This window comes from Candoia aspera, chromosome 10 (assembly GCF_035149785.1).
Source record: "Candoia aspera isolate rCanAsp1 chromosome 10, rCanAsp1.hap2, whole genome shotgun sequence".
In the NCBI taxonomy this organism is placed as follows: Eukaryota; Metazoa; Chordata; class Lepidosauria; order Squamata; family Boidae; genus Candoia; species Candoia aspera.
The window spans coordinates 24691191-24716251 of record NC_086162.1 but is presented as its reverse complement, the minus strand read 5'-3'; the positions used below and the strand labels follow the sequence as shown (position 1 = coordinate 24716251).

Here is a 25061-nt window from a genome sequence, read left to right as displayed (position 1 = left end):
CTGTGTGGGTGGCAGTAAAAGGTAGAGGTTGGAGCCACCGCTCGGGCTACTTGGAAGGGGGTCTTCAGGAGCTGATTGGAAGTTGAAAGTAGTAGGAGGGGGAGTGCTCTGCCCCCCTCTCCAGTTGCGCTTCCATAGCACAGCCTGGTGTCACACCGTCTAACCTAGAACACTTGGCCCAAATGCGATTCTGCTTGATAAAATTCTTAGCAAAGCCTCTTTTCTTCCTTTATCAGCAATTGACAGGTTTGAGTTATCCAGATGCTTCAAAATCAGCCAGGTGTGATCTTACCTTGGAAAGAAGCTGGAGTCTGGCAAAGAACTCTGTTTCCATTTGGACATTTTAATGCATTTACAAAAAGGTCCATCTGTTTTTTCCAAGAGTCTTGCGGTTCCTAACAAACCAAAATTAATTTCCTTGTTCCCAGCATTGCATTCGAGGCCTGGAAGGAGGGGAAATTTACCAGCAAAATGCATGACTAGGAGAGCTTGGAAAAGGGATACCCTTTTCAAATGGTGGGTGATCAGAACGACTGGTTTCAATGAGGATTAAAGGCCCGCTTTTGAAATTATATTTTCAAATTAAATTGCAAGATGAAGCTATGTTTATGGCCATTTTTGTGTGTTTTCACATTAGCCAAAGCAGTGTTAACAGCACATTTTAAACTGTTGAACCTTCGATGTGCTGGATTCGGAGGATTAATGACACATGTTCAGAACACAGGAAGACTGCAGAGAAGAGGGTCTTCTGCTATTCCAGTTTTCTGGAGACTTAAGATAGAAGGGTTAGAGTAGATTAATCTTAAAATGGGAAGAGCTTGCAAATCTGGGGTAAATGGAAGCCAAGTCCCAATTCTGTCTTGAAGAAGCGAATCCAGGTTCTGCTTCACAGAAGACAGTTAGTTGTCTCTTTGAAAGCATTCTCTGAAGGCTGTCCAAGTCTGGTTTCAGGATCAAAGATCATCAGAAGGCAGAGCAAAAACCCTGAAATTGCCCAGCCGGTTAGCAGGCCGAGTAGGCAATCCAGGCCACCCTAGCCATTGCGGCGAGATAGGTCGCCTTTTACTTTAAATTGCAATAATTCAAATTTTTCATCTGCACATGTAATTCAGTCTGTGGGAATCATACACATTTGTGTCCTTTATTGCTTTTTTTTTTTTAAGTCGGTTAATACATTTTCCTTACGTTGGGAGATGTGCAGTTGGCCACTTCACCCCAAATAGAAAGCTAGCACGTCAGGGAGAAAGATCTAGCTTTCTCCCTGAAATGTTGATTTGTGTGTGTGTGTGTGTGTGTGTCCAAGCAATCTGAAATGGAATACAGCACAAGTCCATCGTCTTCCCCTACAGGCTGTAGCAGCTAACAGGTACTTTCTGCCGAGGAGGAAAGTTCCCCCAGAAGTGTGAGTAGGGAAGAACTCTCGATTGCAACATTCCTCCAAGCCGCCTCCAACTTTGGGAAGGTGACATGATATGGAGTGGCGCTAAGATGGAGTCACAGAGTCCTTCTTTCACCCGAGACCTCCAAGCTGTATTTTCCCTGGGAAATTCAGTAACGAAGCAGGAGCAGGTTTGTGTTCCAGAACCAGATTCTGCGCTCCTTCCTGCTCTTTCCCTTCTACAGTTTGGCTTGAAGGACCCTCCTTAATTTGAGCCCTGTGGGCTTTGTTCCCAGGGGCTCCCCAACAGTTGCAGGAGGCAACAACACCCTCTCCCCTTTCTGAGACTCGGAAACCGTACAACGGAAGCCGATGGCCTGACCTTATCCGTAAGGCTCTTAGTTTATCAAGAGAAATCGAAGGAGGAAAAGCTGTTATGGCAAAGGAGAAAAATGGGGAGATGAAATCCCAACGGTATCCCTGAAGCAAAGCATTTATTGGCCTGGCTAAATTCCACATTAATTCATCTTCAGGTGCACTTAAAAAGCAAGCCCCTTACATTCCCTAGAACATATAGAGAATAATGCATTGTACATATTCTCCAAACGCTTTAGGCCTCTCAGGATTTAAACTGGAACAGCACTGGCAAATCAAATGTTTATTTTTGTGCACTCTTAGAATTGTATCTATTCCTCGTTTTCCTCCTAAATAGTCAATCCCAGAAGAAAAAGGCATGATCTCACAAGGGTGGGGTGGAGGTTTTGGCCCACTGTTCCTTATTCCTTGTCATACTGGCCCTCCTAGTTGCTGACCTGCATTTTATAGACCAGAATGGATTGGCAGCAAGAAACATGTAACTTCCTCCACCTTAAATCACATTACTGGTTGGTACAGTAAAGCAAACACTTGCCTGGGCTAGTGTCTGCTAGGTAGCTCTTAAACTACATCACATATGTTATTTAATAATCCCATTGGATGGTACAGCAAACATGACAGATTCCCCTTGGAGTTAGAAAGCCGAATGGGGCATGACCTACAGATTTTGCCTCCCATTAAAACTTTCTTACAAGGTTTGCATAATCAGTGGAGAGAGAAGGGTAGAATTAAGAGTTTGCCAATCTATTTGATCAAACTCCCTCTGAAGGTTTCATTGATGGGTATTTCCCAAGGAACCATCTCTCTTTGCATGCCCTGACATAAGGAATGAAAGAAGGGTACGATGGTGACTGTCAAATGAGGTAAGGTAGGAGTAGCTATATAAAAATCATGTTTGCTGGTCAAGGTACCAATACTGTGGACACTGCAGTCTAAACAAAAATTAAGAAAGTTTCATGGATCTCAGTGTTACTTAAATGCATCTAATTTTTGCTGGATCACACTTCTCTTAAAATCACTTCTGTGATTTGGATGGTAGGTCAGATGTTACTTGGAAGGGGAAAACAAGATTTCATGGTGTATCTAGGCATAGTTGATTTTGGAAAAAAATGGTAATAGTTGTTTATTTATTATCAATAATAATAAAACTTTATAAGATCTTACTAGGGATTAGGAGTCATCTTTCATTATAGCCCCAGGGCAGATTTATAAATGTTTCAGGGGAAAACAATCCTGTATCCCATTTTTTGTTCTAATCATCCCTGATAGCAAAAGAGAAGAGAGACACACAATTGAAACAAAGACACTGCCCTGAACTGTCTCTAAAGTATGATATATTAAATCAACTCTTACCCTTTTCCCAACAGAAAGCACATGTATTTAAATATAAAGCCATTACAAAAAAAAAAAAAATTGAACTACTGTATGTTCCCTGTTCATCTTCAGGCTGTGGCCTAAATTGTCCTTGGTGTAACCAAACCCCTTTCTGATTGTGTAACAATGGAAGTCCCACCAAGTATGATTCTGACCTAAATGGGTGGGTTTGAGTATCCCAAGACAAAATTTCAATCATTGACTGTAACATTTTTGTTGAGACAGCAAAGTCAGGCGTCCTTGGGCTGCAGAACAGCCTCCAGTGTGCTCCAGATTTCAGAATTTCCTATTCTGTCTCCCTCTTCACTTATGTGTGGACATTCACCATAACTCCACTCTTGAAGAAATAAAACATAGTTAATAGCTGAAACATTCAGAGTGGGGCCCCTCAGTCTGGGATGGTGGGTCTGGCCCTGGGGAATCCATGCTGACCAGTGACATCCATGTCAACGTGAACAGAGATCAACAGCTGGTCTTAACCAGTTTGCCCGTGGCTGATAGCAGCAAGGCATGGAGCTTTTCTTTCTTGCTGTTCCCTGTTACTTTGGGCTCGTGAGTCTGTTGAAATAGAAGGCACTGTTTACCACGATGAGATCTGGAAAGCAGTAGGATTCATCAGAATCTGGTAGACCAGCTCCTGCAGTAAGCTCCTTTCCACTACCCATGTTGTAGCTGGCTGGCGCTGGGAGGGAACATCTCGCGGATGGTCTTTCTCATGATTGTGGCAGAGTTTCTCTTGTCTGTCTGGTGTCCTTCCTTTTATTTTGTGGTAGGGTAGCAGCCTTATGAGGCGTTGAGCAAAGAACGGCTGTAGAGGCTCTGATAGTAGGAACCGGTCTCACTGAGTGAGGTGGATGTCTCATAGGTATGTTTACTTTCCACTGAGTGTGGGGAGTTGTAGCCGCTGTATGCCATGGCCTGCTCATAGGACTTCAGGTCGATCTTGTGGCTTTGCTCTGTGGACATCAAGTTGGTGATGGAAAAAGGGTGATTGAAGTTGAACTGAGGGTCCATTTTGAGATCATTCGGAAGATCCAGGTTGGTAATGGAGTTGGCAAAGTAGTGACTATTCATAGATTGTGAGATGGGAGCTGGGGAGGCCTCAGAAGCTGGGGATGATCCCTGAGCCCCTGAACAATCAAGCTGAACCAAACTTCTTTGCTCCTCAGAACCGTGGGAGGTGTCTGAATGGCCGGACTCTGCTCCTTCTGAACCAGGGTTGGGACTCTGACCTTCCTGGAGGCCTTCAGAAACCTTCGAGCCTTGCTCTCGAGCATTGGAAGCCTTGGGGTTTGTCTTCTTGGCCTTGTCCTCAATTTTGAAACGCTTCTGGCGTCTCAGATAGCAGCCATTTTCAAACATGTTGCCTGAATTGGGGTGGAGGGCCCAGTAGGAACCCTTGCCCGGCTTGTCTGGGGAACGTGCTACCTTGACAAAGCAGTCGTTGAAGGAGAGGGAGTGGCGGATTGAGTTCTGCCAGCGTTGCTGATTCTCACGGTAGTAGGGGAACAAGTCCATGATCCACTGGTAGATCTCATTGAGGGTCAGCATTTTGCTGGGGGCCTGCTGAATGGCCATGGTTATGAGGGAGATGTATGAGTAGGGCGGCTTGGCATGGGTCAGGGTGCGCCGGTAGGACTTGCTGATCTCTTTGGGCCTGCTCATATTTGGGGGGGAGTAGCCCAGAGGGGCCATTGATTGGCCAACATTTTGATAGGGTGACAGTGAATTGAGAGTGGGTGCCTGGGCTCCCAGTGGAGTCAATACTGGGCTGACAGGAGATGCCACTGTTGGGAGACCCATGGGGCTGGTGGCGTTGGTCAGTCCCGTGACAGAAGGGCTGCTCAAGCCACTGTTTGGGTAAGCCATATTTATTGAATTGGGAGAACTTAAAGGATTCAGGGTCACGTAAGAATTAATTGGGTTCATCGGCCCCAAACTGGACGTCATGGTGCTGACCGAAGGGAATACCTGAGGAAAACAGAAGAAAGACTTTGTCAAAAGATAGACTTATGTTCTGTGGGGAGGAAGTAACAAAACAGGCAGAAAATCCATAGGTGAAGCTTTTCCCTCCTTCAGGATAAAATCAGGGAGGCAGCTGTATCTGCTGAAAATTTATTTAGGCAGCTGCTAAAGAGACCATCTTCTCTAGTTATAAAGGAGCAGAGGGTTAGTGGCTGATCACAGAATAAACTTAGATAGACTTGTTGGTCTCAGAAGAGAATAATAGGAAGGGAAGGCACAGCACAGTTTATCTAGGGAACTAGAAGGATAGAGTCCTAATGACCCATAAGCGGTAGCCCACGGTTGTTTCATGGCATTTACAGAACAGCCATCTCTGTTTCGTTGAATGGATCAGCCTGTCTTCTTTTCTATGAGGTCTTGCCCTACCTACCACTCATTGGAAGAAGTTTTTTTCTGTTCCCTTTTCCAACAAGACCAAAAAATGCCACAAAACTATAATTCTGAATGTGATAGAAGGAGAAATTCAGTAAATACATATCTAGGGAGCAACCATATTAATTATATTTAATTTTCATTAACTGTACATATAACACAACCAAATCCAGTTTTGACCTTGCATCACCTGATCCTTCTCGAAACGCAGCCTTCAGCCCCCAGCTCGAAAGCCAAGTTCAGCTCTTAGATTAGAAAAGATTGGGAACTTTTGCCATAAATGGAGGTGGATTGGTGATGCGTAAGTTCGGTAATTTCCCATTTGGGCATAATCGTGGTTATCTAATATTTGTTTGCTCAGAACCATGGAAGGGAGAATTAAACGCTGACATTTGAAAGAGAGCAGCGCCCGCCACCACCCACCCACTGATGTTTATATAAGATAGGGGCTTAATTGACAATGTTATTCGTCTTCCTTAATTAATGAAGAGTTGCTGCCAAGGGCTAGGTGAAACCAGTTAATGCAGGTTGGTGCCATGTTGGCCGTTGGCTGTGTCTGCAGAGCAGCAAGACGGAACTGGTGCATTTGCATAGGGTTTTACTGAAGACGGGGAGTGCACCTGAAGAGGTTAGTGTTGGGTAGGAAAACCCAGATTCAAATCCCAGCACACTTAGGATGCTTCCTGGGTCTGAATCGTGAGCACCATGCAGGGAGGTGAAGATTAGAAAGGAGGACACTCCACACCCGGAGCGAAACAAATCAAAGCAACTTTCTCCTACCCAGTGCCTTCCAGATGCTTTGGGTTCCAGTGCTCAGAAGTCACAGCCATTTCTTAGCCCTGGGATTTGTAGTGGCAACATGTCTGAAGGGCACCACTTTGTTGGAAACTGTATAATGGCACCTCCCCCTCATTCCCTCAAGAAAGGGGATTCTCAGACCTTTAGAAAACTTCAATTCCCAAGTTTCCTTGAGCCAATAGTGTGCCCTCATTCAGGTTGCAATCCAGGAGGCTCTCGTGTTTGCAGAGTCCTTTGGGAAGATTCAAAGCACATTCTATGCAATAAAAGGGTCAAGGGGAGCATGTCTGAAATTAATAATATTATGCGTGGCATAGACTCTAATGAGTCTTCCCATCCCAGGGAAGTAAATGAAGGGAGATTTGGAACAGAAAAAAGGGTCCTTGTTAACACACCGTGGCATTCATTTCCACAGGACGTAGAGTTGGTTGCTCTTGTTATTACATCTACATGTTTTGCATAATTGTTCATACAAGCTTGCAAGGCAAATGACAATCAAACCTAACACAAAATATCAAGCACTGCAATCAAATCAATGCAACTGCAATCATTAAAACAAGGAACAGCTAAAAACTTGGCAAAAGAGATGTTTTTGCTGTTTTGCTGAGGTCAGATACAGCAGCCTGGGGTTGGGCAAATTAATGGTGGTGGAGGAGGCTATTAATAGCAATTAATTACTATGGCAATATATTTTTTACAGTATTGGAGAGAAAATGCGAAGCGCACACGAGGGGTTGGTTTTTGCTTTAGGGCTTCCCAGAGACGCCATGCTGGATGTTGGCCTGATCTAGCAGAACCCCCTCCTTACGTTTTTTATCCCAGTGGCTGTTACAACAGTTCAGTAACGTGGCTTACTGTTGCTGTCCTCTTTCTGCAGATGTCAGTTGGCTGGTTCAAGGTCAACTTGTCAACCAAGCTGACATCAGGACTGGAGATTTTCCATCTCACTGTCAGTCCTTCTTCAACCTGTTCCCCTACAGTTGGACTATGGTTCCCATCATCACCACCAGCCAGCATTGGCAACACCATAAAGATTGTGAAGATTGGCCTTTGTAGTTCAACATGTGTGGAGGATCTGAAACTCTGAAGCCCAACACTGCCCAATGATCCTCCCTTTTGTTTCCTGGGCTGGATCAATCTAAAGACACCCACCCAAATGTTTGCCTTATACCCTTAAATAACCCATTTCCCTGCTCCACCCAGTGCCTTGGCAGTGAACAGGAGTGGCACAAGCATTGTGTTGCAGGGTAATGCTGTTGCATGCTGAATGTGGGGCAGAGTTCCCCTGGCACCTAAGGGGAACTAATGCTTCACAAAAGGAAGAGACTGGTGGGAAGGACTTTTTTCTCCATCAGCTAAGACCAGGCTCATAGTTCATTTGGGACAGGGAGGGATGATTGTCCTGTTCTAAGCCAGGAGAATGACCACTCCTTTCTGATGCCCACTTCCCCAACGTGATGCCCTTCAGATGTGTTGGACTATATCTCTCATGATTTCCCTGTCAGTGTGGCTGATAGTAGCTATTGGAATTATGGCCTGACCCATCTGAAGGTGGCCTGGTCAAAGGAGGCCTTGGCAGAACCTCCTGCTTCATATGTGGAAGAGGGTTTCCATCCTGGGTATTTCCCAAACACCTTAAGATCAACTGATCTTAGGCAGCAAGGCCAGGCCAGGCTTCTGCCTAATGCTGTGTTGTCAGGTAAGGTCATAAGTCATGGTAGCCAAAGCGACCCTCTCTTAGGCAAACTTTTTGTGCTGCCTTTGACCAAAGGTTGGAAAGTAGGGGGCCACTGAGCTATGTAGGTGAAAGGTCCGATTCATTGAAGAGCAAAATGCAGCCCTGGGGAAAAGAACTCCCCAGCCTTATTTTGCTCCTTGTGCTTTGGAAAGAACATTTTGGAGAGGCCTCAAATGACATTTGGTCTTCAAGCAGTAACTCATAATCTAAGAGCAAACAGGAACTTTCGATTGACTCCGGCTTGGGTTCTGTTCCCAGCAGTTCCTTTAGTCTTGGATGTACATTTTGCAGTTTGGTTTGGTGGGCCAAACATTATAAATCCTTTTTAGAATAAGTGAAGGAGATTAGTCCTCTTCTAACCAAGGCCAGTGTCCCATTGTCTCTGAGATCATAGATGGCTTTTGAACCTTCTTTCCTTATCTTAGATTAAAAAGAGCTATTTCAGGGCCACTCTTAAAGTCCCTTGTCACATGACTGGAATTTACTAGCCAGATGTTTCTTAGGTCCAGTAGGAACTTTTTCCCCTAATATGGAAAGCAACCTTTGGAACAATCTTTCGGAGGATTTCTTGAGCAGGACATTTTGAAACCAATCCGAGATGCCGCATCTCTTGCTCCAAGGGTCAAATCTCATTTGGTCACTAAGGGTTAGGAGCAAATGTGTCTCTATAAATAAGTGGCGATGTATACTGTTTGACACAGATCAACCATGTGTTTACAAATAAAACTGCTGTGCTGCACACTTAGGGGTTTTATTGTTTCTGGCACCAGAATGTATGTGGCAAACATAACTGGCCACATAAATTATGAACTGTCTGAGAGAGAGCAGGTTTTGTAGCTGACTCTTTCTCCTCACGTGTATATGTAGCTTAAAACAATGAGGATGGAGCTTATACCTGCCCAGTTGTTGGGCTAGATACGCTTGGTGGATTCTAAACATTTCTGCATAATTCTGTGAGCTAGAACCTGCTTTTTCTCCTAAATGAAAATTCAGGGGCTCTATGAAATATGCAGACCGTAGATAATCAGTTACACAGTTACACAGCCTATGGTGCATGCTGGCTGGAGATTTCTGGGAATTGAAGTCCACACATCCTAAAGTTGCTGAGATTGAGAAACGCTGCTGTGGTGGGTGTAAAGGGAAATGAGTTAGACCTGGAGTTGGGAACTGTGGGTTGAAAGCTCTACATGTGACCCTTGGCCTGTGTGTTCTTCCAAACATTTGATTTTTTTGCCACAACAAAGCCTGGAACAGAATTAACACTCATTTTCTGGAGGGGCTGGACAATTCTGCTCATACAGGATTTGAGTTCCCTCATTTCTCCTTTTTCATTTGCATTTGGTGAGTTTCAGCATTTTCCCTTCCAGGTTTTGCAAGTTGGGAAGAACAAAACAGCTTTAACTGCAGCTTTGGGGAGGGAAGATTTGGTTTTTCCATGGCCGCTCTCATCTTCCAGATAGGCCCAAATCCTTTCCAAACAGCCAAGCAGACGCTCAGGTTGTGCAAGTGAGACTGGGGCCGTCACCCCTCACCCTCCCCCCTGAGTAGGCAGCCTTGGACATTAGCATCTGTTGTTTGCATGGGGTCTGGCAATCAGTGCGGGGCTTGGTTCTCTCCCAAAAGGACAGAGGGAACTCTCATCCCCCCGCCGCCCCACACCATGTGGACAAGATGACCTTTAGAACATGAGAGCAGCAGCATCATGCCCCACCCCTTAGTTGGGAAACTGGGAGTTCAAACCCCTCGTGTCGGAGAGAGGGATGCAAAATCTTTAAACGCTGGTTTTACCTAATTTTTTAAATCCAGCCTACCTCTGTCTGATGCCCTGCAGATGTGTTGGGCTGCAGCTTCCATCCTCACCCCTTAGCCCCCACTGAGGGCATAGATTAGAAAAAGTCTGTTCCATCAGCGTAACGGTAGATTAACTGAACTGGGATAATCACCATGCCTTGATTTCCCAGTCAGAGTGCAAGCCTGGGCAGGCTTACTCAGAAGCACGGCTTGCACGTGATCCTAGAAGGTGAGCCATAGATCGCAGCTCCAGCCACTGAGCAATTGCAACATCGTGCACCCCGGGCCAGGACCTGTGTCTCCCAGAGCACTGTTTTTTTAATGCACATTTTGTCCTTCCTAAAACACCAAGCTGGTGGCAAATGACTGTCCCTTTGTACAAGCACCTTGAGTTGGGGATCAAGACTTCTTTAGCCAAACTCCCCTTTAGGGCTAATCTGGGTTAGATGAACTGATTTAAAATCCTTTTAGAGGACTAAAAACCCACCATCCTCCAAAGCTGGGATTAATTGGGCCACCTTTAGTTAACCTTTTTTTAATACAAGGAACAATTGCAGAAAGTCTGTTCCGTGTTAGAAGTGGCGTGTTTCTCCTGAATGACTCCTTCCCCAATTTGTTGGCCTCCAGATTGTTTAGTTTGTAACTCCAAATTCTGCATGAGGTATGGTCAACAGCAATTCCAAAGAAGCGTGCTTTTTTGTTTTTGTTGTTAAAAGAGCTATTATTTTCCCTCCATGTGTGCCAACCAATGTCATGCTTTTGGAGATGGAGGTGATCAATTAATAGATTTCTTGACTCAGGCTGCAACTCTAAACGGTCTTGCCTAGACTATCAGCCTCCAAGGGATTTATTTCTTCGTCAACATGCTCCACATTATAGTGTGGAAAGTGCAAGTGATGCTTACCTATTTGAACGTCAATCCCGCTAATATCAGGGAACTTGGATTAGATTTTGCTGCATGATTTCTCTGGCAAATGGCTATCTGGGTTTTATATCTTTGGAGATAGGAGCATCCTTTCTTTACTGATGCCCTGCCTGAAGAAAATATGAGACTTATAGGATAACATAAGCAAAATGAAAGTCCCTGCCCCAAGGAACTTACGGTTGAATGGCTACTTTGCCTTTGAGTAGGTGGTCCCTCTCCTGCCAACCTAGCAGTTCGAAAACATGCAAGTGTGAGTAGATTAATAGGTACCGCTTCGGCGGGCAGGTAACGGTGTTCTGTTTAGTCATGCCAGCCACGTGACCACGGAAGTGTCTACGGACAAACGCCGGCTCTTCGGCTTTGAAACGGAGATGAGCACCGCCCCCTAGAGTCGGACATGACTGGACTTAATGTCAAGGGAAACCTTTACTTTTACCTTAGGTGGTCCCTGGGTTAAGAATGTCCAGTTTATGGATGACCCATAGTGAAGAACGGAGCCTATTGTAGCAAAGTCTGAGTTAAATACACAATGGTTCGAGTTAATTACACAATATTACTTATACAGTATTATACAATAATACTGTTTCAGCTCACATACATATCTGACTTCAGGACAGATACAGTAGCTGATTTTTCTTTGACAAGTAGAGGTCTCCATTTTTTTTTTTTTACCTCTTCTGGGATCCTCAGTATCAGCAGCAGGCATGCCAGAGCAAGCGTGATTCTGATTAGAGCTAAAGAGTTGGGGGGGAGGGGGGCAATGGATTAAAGTCCCTTCCCCAACTTGGTGCCCTGTAGAAACTGCGGTTCCCAGCATTCCCAGCACCAGCTGGACTGAACCAGCCTCCCTGCGAGTTTCATTCTCCCCTTGCTGGTTACTTGTCAAAGAAAAATCAGCTACACAAGGGGGAAATACGTGACAAATGCTGTTTCTGTGTTGTCCCTAAATGTTTGAGTTTACTGCATGTTCTTACTCAAACTTTAGAATGCAGAATCTGGTACCCCCCCCCCCCACACCCCTATCCTTTCCAAACATTGCTGCCTAACTGAAAGGATTGCAGTGAGAGTAGGCAAGAATGATTATGTAGATTTTGGGGGGCGGCGGGAGGGAAATAATCAAATTACCTTTTAATTAAAGCTAAGTTGCATTTTGTTTTGTCCTGGATCTGCCTCTTGGGGAAGGATTCCTCATTCAAAAGCTGAGTGTGGCCCTTGCCTGGAAACAGCTGTCTGGCTCTGATCTCCCCTCTTTCTGTACTTCCTCTGGTGATTCCCCAGCCCCTAGAGCTCACCCCCCAGATCTGTAGCCCAGGTATGGTTCCATCCTTGTGCACAGTTGGAGGAAATGTCCAAGCTGCTTGCAAGAGATCTGTGGACTGGAGTACAACCCGTATACTGCTACCTCCTGCAAAAGACAGACGCAAGGAGCTGCAAGGGCTGTTGGGCAAGGCTCCCATGGCGAGATCCTGCTCCTCCCTGGAGGACTGGGCCCTATGTCAGGAATCACCCCTAGCTTGCACCATCATTTTGAGAACCAGCCTGCTTAGTGTAAGCCGGTGTTTCTCAACCTTGGCCCCTTTCAGATGTGTGGACTTCAACTCTCAGAATTCCCCAGCCAGCCATGGCTGGCTGGGGAATTCTGGGAATTGAAGTCCACACATCTGAAAGGGGCCAAGATTGAGAAACACTGGTGTAAGCTCATGCAGCTTCTCTCTGAGCTCAGCTTTCTGCACAAAAAGTGGAGGTAATCAGTCAACCCTTTGGACCCTGAGCTGGTAGGGGAAGAAAGGAGCAGGGATTAGCAAGGCTCCAAAGCAGATACGTATTTTTGTGAGTGGAAGTAACAGAGTGATTCAGCTGAAGGTAACGAATTGCGTCTTCTTGTCTGGGAATGCAGTGGTGGGAGACCTTTCTCCAGGTCCTGCATGCCAGCCTGCCCTGCTCAAAGCGCGGGGACAAAGCATCGTTCAGAACGCTGGCTCCCTCTTTCACACCTTGTTCCATCATTAATGGAGATGGAAGTCATTGGCCTTCCCTGCCACCCATCCACTGACCTTCTACGCAGGCAGAAGTGCTGGCTTGAAGCAAGAAATTAAATGTGACCGGGCAGGAAGGGTTGGCAGTTCTTCTGAAGACCCTTCCCTGCCCTCCCCCACCAGAAGGAACCTTTTGCTTGCCCCGTTGCAGGCTGGGAATCCACAGTTTTCTCTTGTACCCAGATTTGTCCCACCATGAGGTTATTGGGTGGGAGCAGGATTTGAAACTGAGAAAATTGTGCCTGGCTTTACAAATGCACTAGCCTAGACCAAATGGGTTGGGTAATAATTATGTTTCAGCATGTGCTGTCAATCAGGCTTCTGCCTTGATCCAGGATATGGTTTGTTTGTTTGGGCAGAGCGTGTCGTGCAAACATGGCCCTTGGGCTTTGTTAACCGGGCTTAGTGTGTTGTATGAAGCCAGCCAATGCAGCATTAAAAAAATTGACTGTGTTCAGTTGTGATCCCAACACAAAGTGTCTCAGGGCCCCTCCCCAGACCCTTAGCTGACCCAGTCAGTTTTCCCGCGGTCACTTCTAGCTTGCTTGCTCATGACTGTAACTTGGTGATTTTGGATTTTCTTAGCCCTCAGTGCAGGAGGAGAGACCTGTTATTCTATGATAGCAAAAGTTCAGAAGGCGTCTGGTAGCACCTTTGCCAACTAACCAGTTTTATTGAATTATGTTAGTCGGAGAAGGCACCACCAGACTCCTCCTAATCTTGGCACACAAGTGGCTCCTCTTAATCTGTGCCTTTTCTGTGTTAGATTGAAATTGGTCCCTACTCCCCAGGCAGCACGAAACATCTTGCCATATTCACCAAAGAGATGAACCCTCAGTATGTGTAAAATAATGCCCCCCTCCTCACTTCCTGCTGTTTCCACGCATTGCTAAAATATAGATTATAAGACTAACTGTCAATCTGATTTTTACTGCTATTTTTGCTGATGCTGCAAAGCTCTGTGTGAACTAGCACAGTATTTTTGTCATCGTGGCTTTGATTTCCAGAATAAAGCCTCTAGCTGACTTTATCTGAAACCTACTTTATTAGTGCCAACCGAAGTGACACTAGGGTCTGCACAAGCGTTTCAGTTCTCTAGGTCTGTTCCTCAAGGAGTGTGTTGCTAAAACCAGGGGATAGGGAAGACATAAGAAAAGTAAAAAAAATAAGTCCAAATACTACAACCATGAGATCTGCAGTCCAAGTTAGAATTAGCAAACTGAATGCACGCGTTAGGCTTTTGCCACAGTCACACCTCACAAATTTCTGACCTGGCAGAAAGTTGGTATTAAAAAAAAACAACCCACCCTCTTTATGTTAGCAAAAATAATGATGGGTGTTTCTCTAGGTTAAAACACAAAGTAAATCCCTGTGAAGTATTTGCATAGTTGTGTTTGAAACCTGGCACAGTTTAAATGTGCTCCTATCTAGAATCCCACCCTGATTAGATGGAACGGATAGTGGCAAAAAATATTCCTCACTGGCAGCCATATCCAGCCATCACTGGGCTTCCTGGACGAAGTGTCCGTCCTGCTCAGCAGGTTTCTGTTTGCTCCATTCCACGAAGACCACAGAAGGTGCTAAAATTAAGTTGATTTTCCTGCAGGGCAATGTCTGGGCCAATTCCGAAAGTCTGGGCTCTGGGCGTGATGATGGATTGGTCCATGAAGCAGGAGGGAGGTGGGGGGGGGAAGGGTTGTTGTCTTCAAAAAGGTTCAGGCGCCAGCTCCATCTGAGCTCGCAATAGATTTTTTTTAATGAGCCCCCAGAAAGATGACCGTAAAGTTGCCAGATTTTTAACTGGCTCTGCTCCTGTGCCTCTGACATCTTTCTCCATTACATTACTCATTAAAAGCTTCTTCTATTGAAAGTGCTGCCAAGTTGCCACTGAAGGCGGAAGAGCAGATCTAATTTAAAAACTTGGTAAGCCTTTTCTAGGTGTCGGATTCTGCCAGCCTGTATTCATTCACTGAATCAAAAGTTTCAGGTGTTTAATACATCCGGAAAGAGAAGTAATAGGACTTCCTTTGAAGCGAGCATTTTATCTGTGCTTTTCTCACAATACGCAAAATTAAGTGCTATTAATTAAGCCATCCTACGTAACTGCATAGGGACTAAAACAGCGAAGAGAGAGCTCTGTATAGGATAAATTTTAAAAGGCCAGTAAACAGTACCAGCTAATACCAGATTATAAGCTGAGGTTTAATAAAATATTTCATTAACAATTTCAACGTGATTCAGACTGAGACAGAAATGATTAGGCAGGGGGCTTTCCACATAATCTCTTGCCTTTTTTGTGTCTTTTGGAGCTAAATGGTACAACCCTTCATTAATCTGGACGTCTGAATTGAATAGATTGGTCTTGCTCTGTTTTTACTGTATTCTGGACACTTTTTATGCTTCAAGATACAGGAATACTATCAATGAATGAATGAATGAATGAATGACCTGAAGCGCGCACACACTTCCCGGTCAGAAGCTCATTTACTTGGATCCAAGTCCCGCTACGGTGACGCGTGGCTTGCTATTCCGAAGGACGTTTTGCAGGAAGCTGCAACTCGGGCGTGGGGGGAGCGCTTCTCGTAGTACCATGGCCTGGGCCCTAAAGGAGACATTTTGTGACCCCTCCTCTCATTTCCTCACTCCCGATGTTCTGGAACTGCAGAGCTTGCTTAAGTGTAAGGCAAAAGGGTGCTGGATTTACTTTACTACTACTACTACTTGCAGTTTTTAATAATGTCATAGAAATACTGACAGGAGTATCTGTGAGGGGCAGGGGAGAGGCAAAAAAGTCAAGATGGCAGCCACAACCATGCATTTGAAGCCCCCTGTTTGTGTGTGCCGCAAGTGCCCACCAACTTAAGCCCACCACATTAAATACATCTCGTTGCATTCAGTAGTATGTTCATCCTACTAAGGTCCAGATCTTAGGGGACAGCTCAAGGATACACTCTCAACAGAATCTAAACTTGGAACCTCTAATCCAGGCCTCTGAAATTGGCACAAGGACCCCAGCAATGCATTCAGGCAATTTTAGGGTTTTGCCCAGTAAAGTACCTTTACTGTTTTCATGCCCCTGTCAATGAGCGAATGAGTCATTCAGCCCGGATCTCTAAAGTAAGCTTTAAATAAGCAAAAGAGCAATCCTAGCCTCACTTCCCCTGCCCCACGGAAGGCCCGCTGGTGGGGTTTAACATGAGGCAGAGGAACCCTTCAATGTCAGAGAACAAGTGCTGGAAGATCTTGGACACAAGGTGACCACTGGCCATTTTTCCACTGGTGGTGGGTCTGAAATAGTCTTCCAGGCTCAGAATATACCTGGGACCAACTCATCTTCCTCTCCCAAGACCATGCCAAATCAGACTCTTTGACTATGCCGGTTATAATCGGCATGTAAAATTTCCCTCCTGTTAATTACATCAGGAAGTAAAAATATAAAAATTGCAAGAGTAAAGCTCTGGTGAAAATAGAAAAAGATGGAAAGGAAACACGTACACCACACCTTCAGTCTGGGTCAGCAGTAGCTGGCGCAACTTTAGAAATGATGAATTACCTGGCACAATACACACAAACCTCCCCAATTGCTCCCTACACAGGTGAGGAATTAAGTCAATAAATACGCGTTTGAAGGAAGAGATGTGAACGCTTTGCTCTGGACACCCAAATTCAGCCAATTGTACAGTTCATTTCTGAATGGCTTTCAAACAACATCACAAATAAATGGAGTCCTTGTTGGTGTCATCTTCCCACCCCCAGTGTTAGGGGAGCGATTGTTTTCATTGCACATCTTACGGTCTATTTAAATACCCTTTAAGTATCCTTTACTTATTTTAAAGGTGCCTCTTTTTGTGCACTTTCTGCAATAACCTTTGTTAAGACTCCTGACGTTTTCCAGGTCTGCCCCTTAGCCTCATATCTAAGGCTGTGTGCAGTTCACGTCCGTAAGGATTCGTCACCCTGGGTGTGGGCCACACACTTTTTATAGCGCAGGTGTGTTTGCACGTAAGCTCAGCCAGGCTCAGCCTTCTTTGGGGAGGTGGGCATTCTTATCCTGGAAGCATGAGCCATGCAATGAGCAATTTCTCTCCTGAGCGGTATCTGCCCACACCGGGGCTTGGGGCAAAATAACATGGCCTCCTGACTGGTGACCCTCAAGCCCTCCTTGAGGTTCCTCAGCCTACTGTACTTTTGTTTAGAACTTGTATCTATTAAAAACAAAAACGCTTTAGGTAACACCTTGTTAGGAGGGAGGCTGGTGCTGAGGGTAACTTGTTTAGATTTTGGGGGGAGTGAGGTGGAACTTCCCGGTCTGAAGCAGGAAGTGGGTACAGCTCCCCAAAGCTGTGGATGCAGATCCATCACAAGCTCTATGGCACATTTTGTTTATCATCTTGTTTACTGGATTTATAGCCTTTTCTCTCCGGGCTCAAGGCAACTCCTCAAACAGCAGCGTGATATGGTAGGTTGGGCTGAGAGAAACCCCACGGAGCTTTATGGAGGGGGGGCTTCATTCTCCCTGATTCCAGTCCAACATCTAACTACCACATTCAAATTTGTAATGGGACAGAAAGGTGAAATAATTAAACCCATAATAGGAGAGTAATATTAATGTTAATTAAAATATTAATTTTGGTGAAAAGTCAGTGAAATGAAATCAAATTGATTTGTGTCTTCATGCTATTCATTCTCAGCCCTTGGCCCAGTAAAAATTTCCCGATTTCATAAGTCAGTTAATTCCATAGCTGCAAATTTAAGTTTTATACAGAAAGCCTCAGCAATTAGAATGAAGCTGTTGTTAATTCAGAGTTACACCAGTGCCAAAGTTACTGATTAATCCGAATCTTTCCAGCGGTTTCCAGAAAAAGCCCCAGTCGTAAAATCTTCCACAAGATAATAAACACATATTAATCTTCGAGAGAGATGATATGAACCACAACAACTTCATTTTCCCACCACGTAAATCTAGTGCCTTTAGCCCAACCTCAGTTTAAACTGGTTTGTAGGCCTGCAAGTTTAAATCAGTTTCATCCAGAAATTAAGCTCAAACAGGCAGAAGTGGCCTCCTATGATGGGTTTTGGGGGAGCAGGATTGTGACCCTAAGAGGTGCTGAAAGTTGAGGGCATATATCTTGGTGGTAGCTCCTTTGGTTAAGCGCTCCCACCTATCAAAACCTGACAAAGGACAATATTAAGTTGGCCTGTTTCTTTATTCTCTGCATCTTCTTTTGGGTGCCTGTATTTAGGGCTGACACTAAGAACTCAAGTAGTGAGCTAAAAGAGCAGTCAGCTAAATCAGCCCACCGTCTGATTTTCTTGTTTGTGTTTATTTATATCAAAGCGGGCAACTGGGCACTGACAAAACATCTCCAGTGTGGCGAACCTGAATTAGATTACCCAGATCACGGGGGACTGTCGTTGAGCAACGGGTCCCTGCCTGAAGTGGTGCAATCTGGGTTATTTTATCTCAGCTGCTGAATGAAAAATCAGGTGAAGCAATTGACCCCACGCAGTTTCTCTCCCTCCTGCGGCACCAGTTCCTCTTCCGGCTACATTGGATCCTTCTGGTTTAGAGGGCCTTCCCCTTCTTTGAATGTAGTCCTGGACAAAGGGATATTCACGGAATGGCAGCTTCCTGGCTGGCCGTGACTCTAGTGGGGTGGGGCAGGGCAGGGCGAGGTGGGGGAAGTTGGTTTTGTGTGCGTGTTTTAATTTTGGAAATCTTAAAGCCACCTTCCCCAACCAGCAACCTGAATGAGGAAAATAATAGAAAAGAGTTCAGCATCATTTGATAAGGCAGAAGTTGTGGGGCATCTAGTAAAATACCGCAATACGGACGTGCTTGGAAGCAGTACAAAATCCTATTTGCTCCTGTTGACAGGCTGCTGATCTTTTAGTTTTAATCTATTTCCCTCTTTGCTCCTCCTTTTTTTTTATTTTGTGGTTTTCATCTTGTTAATACTTGGGGTGGTTTTAAGCCTTGTGCCTTGTTTCTGTGTTTTGTTTGTTTAAATTGGAAGAAAAAGTAAAATAAACAATATATATATATATATGCATGCATTACTAATCCATTGTGGAATTGCTTTAAAATTATGAAACAGTGGGATGGATGTTTTGTAAATAAATTTAATTCATGTAAAACCACTGTATTATTATTATCATCATCATCATCAAGAACAACTATAATATTTCTAGAATATCAGTAAATAAGAGAATATTAATGTTACAACAAGAGAGTGCAAGGTGGTTGCAGCAGGGAGTTCTACTCTTTGGAACTGCCATCAATACCCTTTTCCAGGTTATTCTATTCTATTCCATACCATTTCCCATTTCCCTACTCCCAAAAGTGGAACTGATTTTTTCGCCCTCTCTTTAGGGCTCCCTCCCCACCATGGTCTTCAGAACTTGAGCAAAACTCAAGATTTCCCTCCTGCTGCTTCCTCACTGGGGGTGATTGGTCCAGGTGATTGGTCCACTGGGGGAACCAAATTTGCTATTAATAAATAAGGATGGAGTGAAGATGATGGCAGGGTTGGGCCTGGTGGTGTTTCCAGATTACTCAAGACACCTTGTGCGCTTTGGGCTCTCTATATTTCTCCAAGGAAAATAAGAGTGAAATAAATGGGGATAAAAGCTGCCCAGCTTGGGTGGTCCTGGGAAGCTACCAAGCTGCGTGGGATAGAAGTGATCTCTCCCTGGTTCTGTTTCTCTCCAGAAGCCAATTATAGATACTATCCCCGAATGCAGATTGGGCAGCCCCTAGCTCCTAAGGAGGGAGATCCAAGATCTTCCTTCCAACAAGCAAAGGAAGTAAAATTAAGGATGAAAACCAGAGGTGGCTTTGGGACCATGTTTCTCGACCTTAGCAGTTGAGACAGTGTTTCTCAACCTTCTTAGTTTAAGAAGTCCGCACACATCTTAAAGTTGCCAAGGTTGAGAAACACTGCTTTGGAATGATGCTTGATGCTAACCCAGCAGCCTCCCAGGTGGTTAAAAAAAACCAAAACAACAAAAGATGGGTTAGCAGAAATAATGAGGTTGATGATTTTGGAACCCTTGACAAGCAGCCTTTGAGTTCCTTGACTGATTGAGGTGACTTTCCCAACTTGGGGACCTCCAAAGACACTAATTCCCCTTAGCCCGAGCTAACCAGTCATAGCCTGGGCTGTAGGGGTTACCCGTTTGGGTTAGAAAAACAGTCCCATTGTCAGGATTAACATCCTGCTTGGTCTGTAAAATCCAGGAGCACCAGCTTCTCTTGGTCTGCTTGGAAGGATAGCCCACTGTGATGGGAAGTTTTTTTCTCAAGCCTTCCACTGGTGTTTTGTTCCCAAGCCTAAGCAGTTTACAATTCACGTTAAGCTCTTTGTTTACTCAGAAAACTGATATGGCAGCCCATCTTATATACCAAAACGCTGGGTGGTTCACAGCAATAACAATAAAAACATGTTAAAAAATGCTATTATGTGTTCTGTCTGTTTTTGGCATAGGGTGGTGACATTTGCAACAATATGGTTAAAACCATGGTGTAGCATTACAGAGGAAGCCATCCCGTCCCTCAGTGGCTGGACCTGCATATAGTTGAGTCCTATAATAAAGTGAGTTGATTTGGCCTTTAATATACTAACCCAGCCATTGTTCTTTACAATTATTCCCAATTATGGTTTGTTCAGTAGATAATATGAAACAAATGATGGTTTAACATCCTGGTAGGGAACATTTTGAAGGCTGTTCACAGTTTGTGTGATTCCTGCTTCAAATGGCAGAAAATTTTCTAGCAGCTGTAGTCTCAGGTGGCTCAGTGGGCTATGTGTTAAGGAGCTAAGCAGCCTTCTAAATGTAATAAATCAGTGAATGAATCCAGACTTGGCACAGTTGCAGATTAGGCCAAAATCTCTCTTCCTACGTAACTGGTGGCTTCTGTTGACTCACACGTGCAAGTTCCCTTACGGTACTTATTTTAACTTCAAACAATGACCTGCACATGTGAACAAGTCAGTCAACATGACCTACCTCAAGCAAATCTTTTGAGGCACGAGAAGGTGTCAGCTCAAACAAGGAGCATTCCCACATTCAGCTGAGTGCTGGATTGCAATTTTTAATCAGGCTTACTTTAGTTTGTAGATCTATAACCAGATTTTTGTTTTTGAGATTTAATATTTCTTCTCCTTTCTAAAAAAAATCATCACCATCATCATCATCATCATCATCTCCATTATGTTTTGGTTGATTTTACCAAAGATGTGAGGTAATGGTGCAGAAATCATCCATTTTTTTAAAAGATCCACCCTCTGACTATTCCCAGTGTTGCTAAGGGATCACCTTATTTCCAGAGTTTGGCAAAAACATGAGGCCCTGTCTGAAAGTTTTCTCCCACCGTTTCTGAGCATCAGATCCTTGGCAGCTTATCTGCTGCCAGAAACAGATTTCCTTGTGAAAATATATCTGGACTCGTTGCTTAGAATTCCACGCCCGCAAAGAAAAAATAAGAATCACCTTGCGGCAGACAGATCCAGGGGTGCGGATCTGCTGAAATTTTGTGTCAGAAAGTTCCCCAAGTTAATTATGCAGCATGTGAAGGATTTCTTTTTGCCAGTGCCGAATTTCTTGCTCATCCTTGGGTGGCCGTGAATTGTGTTATTGAGGTGCAGAGAAAGATGGAGGTTTACTCTGAATTTAGTTCCATGAAGACCAGCGAAGTACTACACACAGCTAAGCATGTGTAGATTTCAGCTGCTGCCTTAATCTTTTCAGTTACTTATGTGCAGAAGGGATTAAGGCCAGAACGGGTGAATTCGGAGCTGGGTTGGTTGCTGAGAGCTGCAAGGAGCAGAATGGGAAATTGCTGGCAAGATGGGCATCTTTGGTACAAAAGCACATTCAGGTGGTAAAAGCATGCAGATGGTGATTTTACTTGCAGCTGAACACGGGTAGCATGGGAGACATCTTATAAATAGCCAAAGATGGTTTCCGACAGGGTGCATATGAAATCAACCCAGCTCCAGATCAGACAGGGTGGCAATCAGTCCCACTGTACCAAAATCAAGCAACTGGGAATACAGAAGTTCTCCAGCAAATTCCCTTTGCTCCATATTGCCTGTTTATGGAGCCATTTCGGAAATTGGCCTTGCAGACTCTAAGAATTAGGTAGCTGTCTCCGTGGCGTAAACTGAGCCCAGAGGCCTTCGAAATCAATGCATTGTGAAGCTGATTATATTTGCTTATTTAGTTAAAAAAATTAATTAAAATAAGAGCAAGAAAGAGGACAGGAATGATGTCCCTTTGCTCACACTTGTAAGTTTTTATAAGTGCGGCTTTCATTTTTTAAACAATCAGCTAGCATTATTAAGAAGCTTTTGTTAATTGCACCAAAAGTGGCCACCACAGAAAAATGATTGGGTTTTATTCTTTTAGATGAAGATGAGGAGGAGGAGGAGGAGGATTCGAAGTAAAGCAGTGCTGGTACCAATCAGATTGGTCTGGAGTGCAACCCTTTTATCCCTAGCCCGCACAGTTGACAGCCATCTGTCTGGGAATGATGGGAATTTTCATCTAACATATCTATCAGGGTTAGGGGAAAGTTAGAAGATTGACAAGAGAGCTGATTGATATAATATATTAGAATGCAAATTATCAATGAGTTCTTCTGTATTTACAAAGTTACAGTTTATTTTAAGCATGTTATTGGATGCAACGCTGAAGAAATAATAGTTTAAAAAAATGATTAGACAAAATTAGGAGTAATTTCTCTTGTTTGTGAGAGCAGAATGGAATCTCCAGACTTGGGGAGTTTATAAATAATGAAAAATGATCTGATTCTGAATTTCCCGCAGAGGTCTAATTTGCCATTGTTGGAACAAGAACTTGTTAGAATAAATGGATCTCGGCTGGAGATGGAAGGCGATTCTTCTGTTCTTAAATGTTAAACGTAGAACTCTGCTCTAAGTTACACCTCAACCCTCTTTTTCCTTTTCATTATCAAAATGCAGAACTCAGCTGCCAAAGGTGATCAGTCTATTTTATTATTTTATTTCATTTTATTTTATTTCTACCCATAGGCAAGAGAGAACAAGGAAACCCATCCTGCTGTCTGTAATATTCTGGGGGCCCAGAGAAATGCTCTCCTACTTTTTCTGTGAAATCACCTCTCAGAACCCACATTATTTTCTATGCACACATTCCAAACACAAAGGAGGCACAGATTTCTTCTCCGCGCAAATAGCCCAGATTCTCTGAACACTACTTCTTTTTCAGAACACATGCATTCCACTCCACGTACCTCTGTGGGTTCGTTGTAATACGATGTCCATTCGGAAATATCGTGCGATTCCATTTTGACGGAGCCCAGCATTCCAAAATTCCGGAGAGGAAAAATAATTGCTTGTACGTGCTTAATTTAAAGGAGAGGGGGAATCCTGGAATCGATTTCTTCGGGAAGCTTAACGCTTTTTTCTTCCTCTTCTTCCCCCCAATGTGTTCTTTTTGAGATTCAGCCTAAGCCCACAAACTGAAATAACCAAAGGGAAGGATTGATGTTGGAATGAACTGTCTGCCTTCCCCTTTTTGAAAGTGTGCAGTGGCCGTTTGGGAGCCAAAGACTTAATATGCCCAGAAGTCAGAGGAATCAACAGGTTTCCATGGTATAGGATGAAGGAGGACAATCCATCCAGTTTTGGGACCTGAAGTCTGGGATGACTTGCAGGAGGGCTGTTTTTGTGATGTGCAAGTTGTCTGCGTCCGTCTAAACCTGGACTGCTGGTTGTCCTGAGGTTGTCTCCCAGTATGTGAAGGGCTGTCACCTGGACAGGTCTGAGTCTTTATAAAGCTACCTCTTTATCCCAACACTCCGCCTGCTGGTTGACAGTTAAAAAGTTACTGCGCTCCCTAGTTATCTGGCATTGGCAAGTGATGGAAACCATGTTCCTCTGCCACCTGGTGGAAAGGACACAGTTGGCAAGAAAGTTGGTGGCCAAATGATGTCACAACAAAGTGTTGGTTTAACTCTACTGAGTAGCAACTCCTGGGACGACCAAACTGGCAAAGCACACGCTGCTTCCCAGAAAGTCTCTGAATCTGCGGGCAAACATTTGCAATTCTCATTCTCCATCTTTTGCAGGAGCAGGCCTCCCCTCCCCTCCCCTCCCCTTCCCTGAATTCCCTACCCCAAAATGGGTTTCTCTGTTGGAGAAGAGGGCAGCCAGCTTTGAACCCATCGTTGTAACAGTGTAGCATTTTAATGCATTTTTAACAAGTCTATTAATATTTATTCATTTATTCCATTTTTCATTCGCTCAGTCATTTTCTCTGGAGAGATTACAAAACTATCACAAGAGAGAAAAATGTGAAAAAGTAGCTTGGCCATAAGAAACACCAAGTCCCTTAGGGACAGTTTGGGGGAAGACGCAGGAAGGGTGGGTTCTCCACCTTTGGCTCCTGGAAGAAAAGCAGGTTATAAATCTAACAAGTAAATAAGCAGCTCAGGTGTCCCCAGGAAGGGGTCAAAAAAGTTAAGATAGTGGCCACCACCTAGTGGTGAATCCCCTGCCCCTTTATATGTGTGCTGTGGTGCGATTTAATGAAGTGAGCTGCAGCTCATGAAAGCTTCTGCCTTTTAATAGGACGTGTTAGTCACAAAAGGTGCCACCATTCTCCTCCCAATTTTTGGCTCTCCTAGACTCACGCAGCTCTCCTTCTACAACATAAGCTGGAGAGTCATTCAACAGCCACCGCTGCGCCCAGTCTGGACCCACTCCTTGGCCAGCACCACCCTTCCCACTGTCTTTTTTCCCCTTCAGGATCCACCCAACCCAGATGCAGTTCCATAAAGGATTTGGCATTGCCGTTGTTGCGGCAGAGTCTTGATTGCAAAGGATGGTGAGAAGGAACCATTTCCCGGATGCTCAGGTGATCTGTCTGGCTTCAGCTGGCCCAGGAAGGGCAGCAGGCAAGGAGGTGGGTGAGCAGGCAGGCTGGGAGAAGACCCCTGGTTCTTCCTCGGACTGTGAGCAAGTTGTCTTTTCCAACCACTGCTTTCAGTTGCCTGAGACAGGTGAGCAGGTGAAGCCACCAGTTCTTGGTGGGAGGCCACCTTGCAGCGGGGCTGATGTCTTGAGTAACGTGGTGAGCATCGCAGCTTCATCGGCTGGGACTGAGAGGTCCTCCTTTCTCTAGGGTGGCTTCGTGAATCCTGGTCTTCCAGTCTGACTCAGAAACTGTTCTAGGTAGCTTCTGGGAAGCTTCTCCTACACATGC

The 25061-nt window shown here is 44.6% G+C and overlaps 1 protein-coding gene and 1 long non-coding RNA gene across 2 annotated transcripts in view; one reads left to right on the top strand and one right to left on the bottom strand.

Moving 5' to 3' along the window:
• Positions 1-24429, top strand: part of LOC134503647 (uncharacterized) — a 40090-nt gene extending 15661 nt beyond the window's left edge. Inside the window, exons 2-3 of the long non-coding RNA XR_010068565.1 lie at positions 22868-23616; positions 24105-24429. This is a non-coding gene — a long non-coding RNA (uncharacterized LOC134503647). The remainder of the gene's footprint in view (positions 1-22867; positions 23617-24104) is intronic.
• On the bottom strand, positions 659-23170 carry FOXA3 (forkhead box A3). Its single transcript, XM_063312525.1, has 2 exons — positions 23089-23170; positions 659-5098 (listed from the first exon to the last, which is right to left on the bottom strand). Exons 1-2 carry the CDS (start codon positions 23158-23160, stop codon positions 3911-3913), a joined length of 1260 nt encoding a protein of 419 aa, XP_063168595.1. The 5' UTR covers positions 23161-23170; the 3' UTR covers positions 659-3910.
• Positions 24430-25061: the final 632 nt, after the last annotated feature.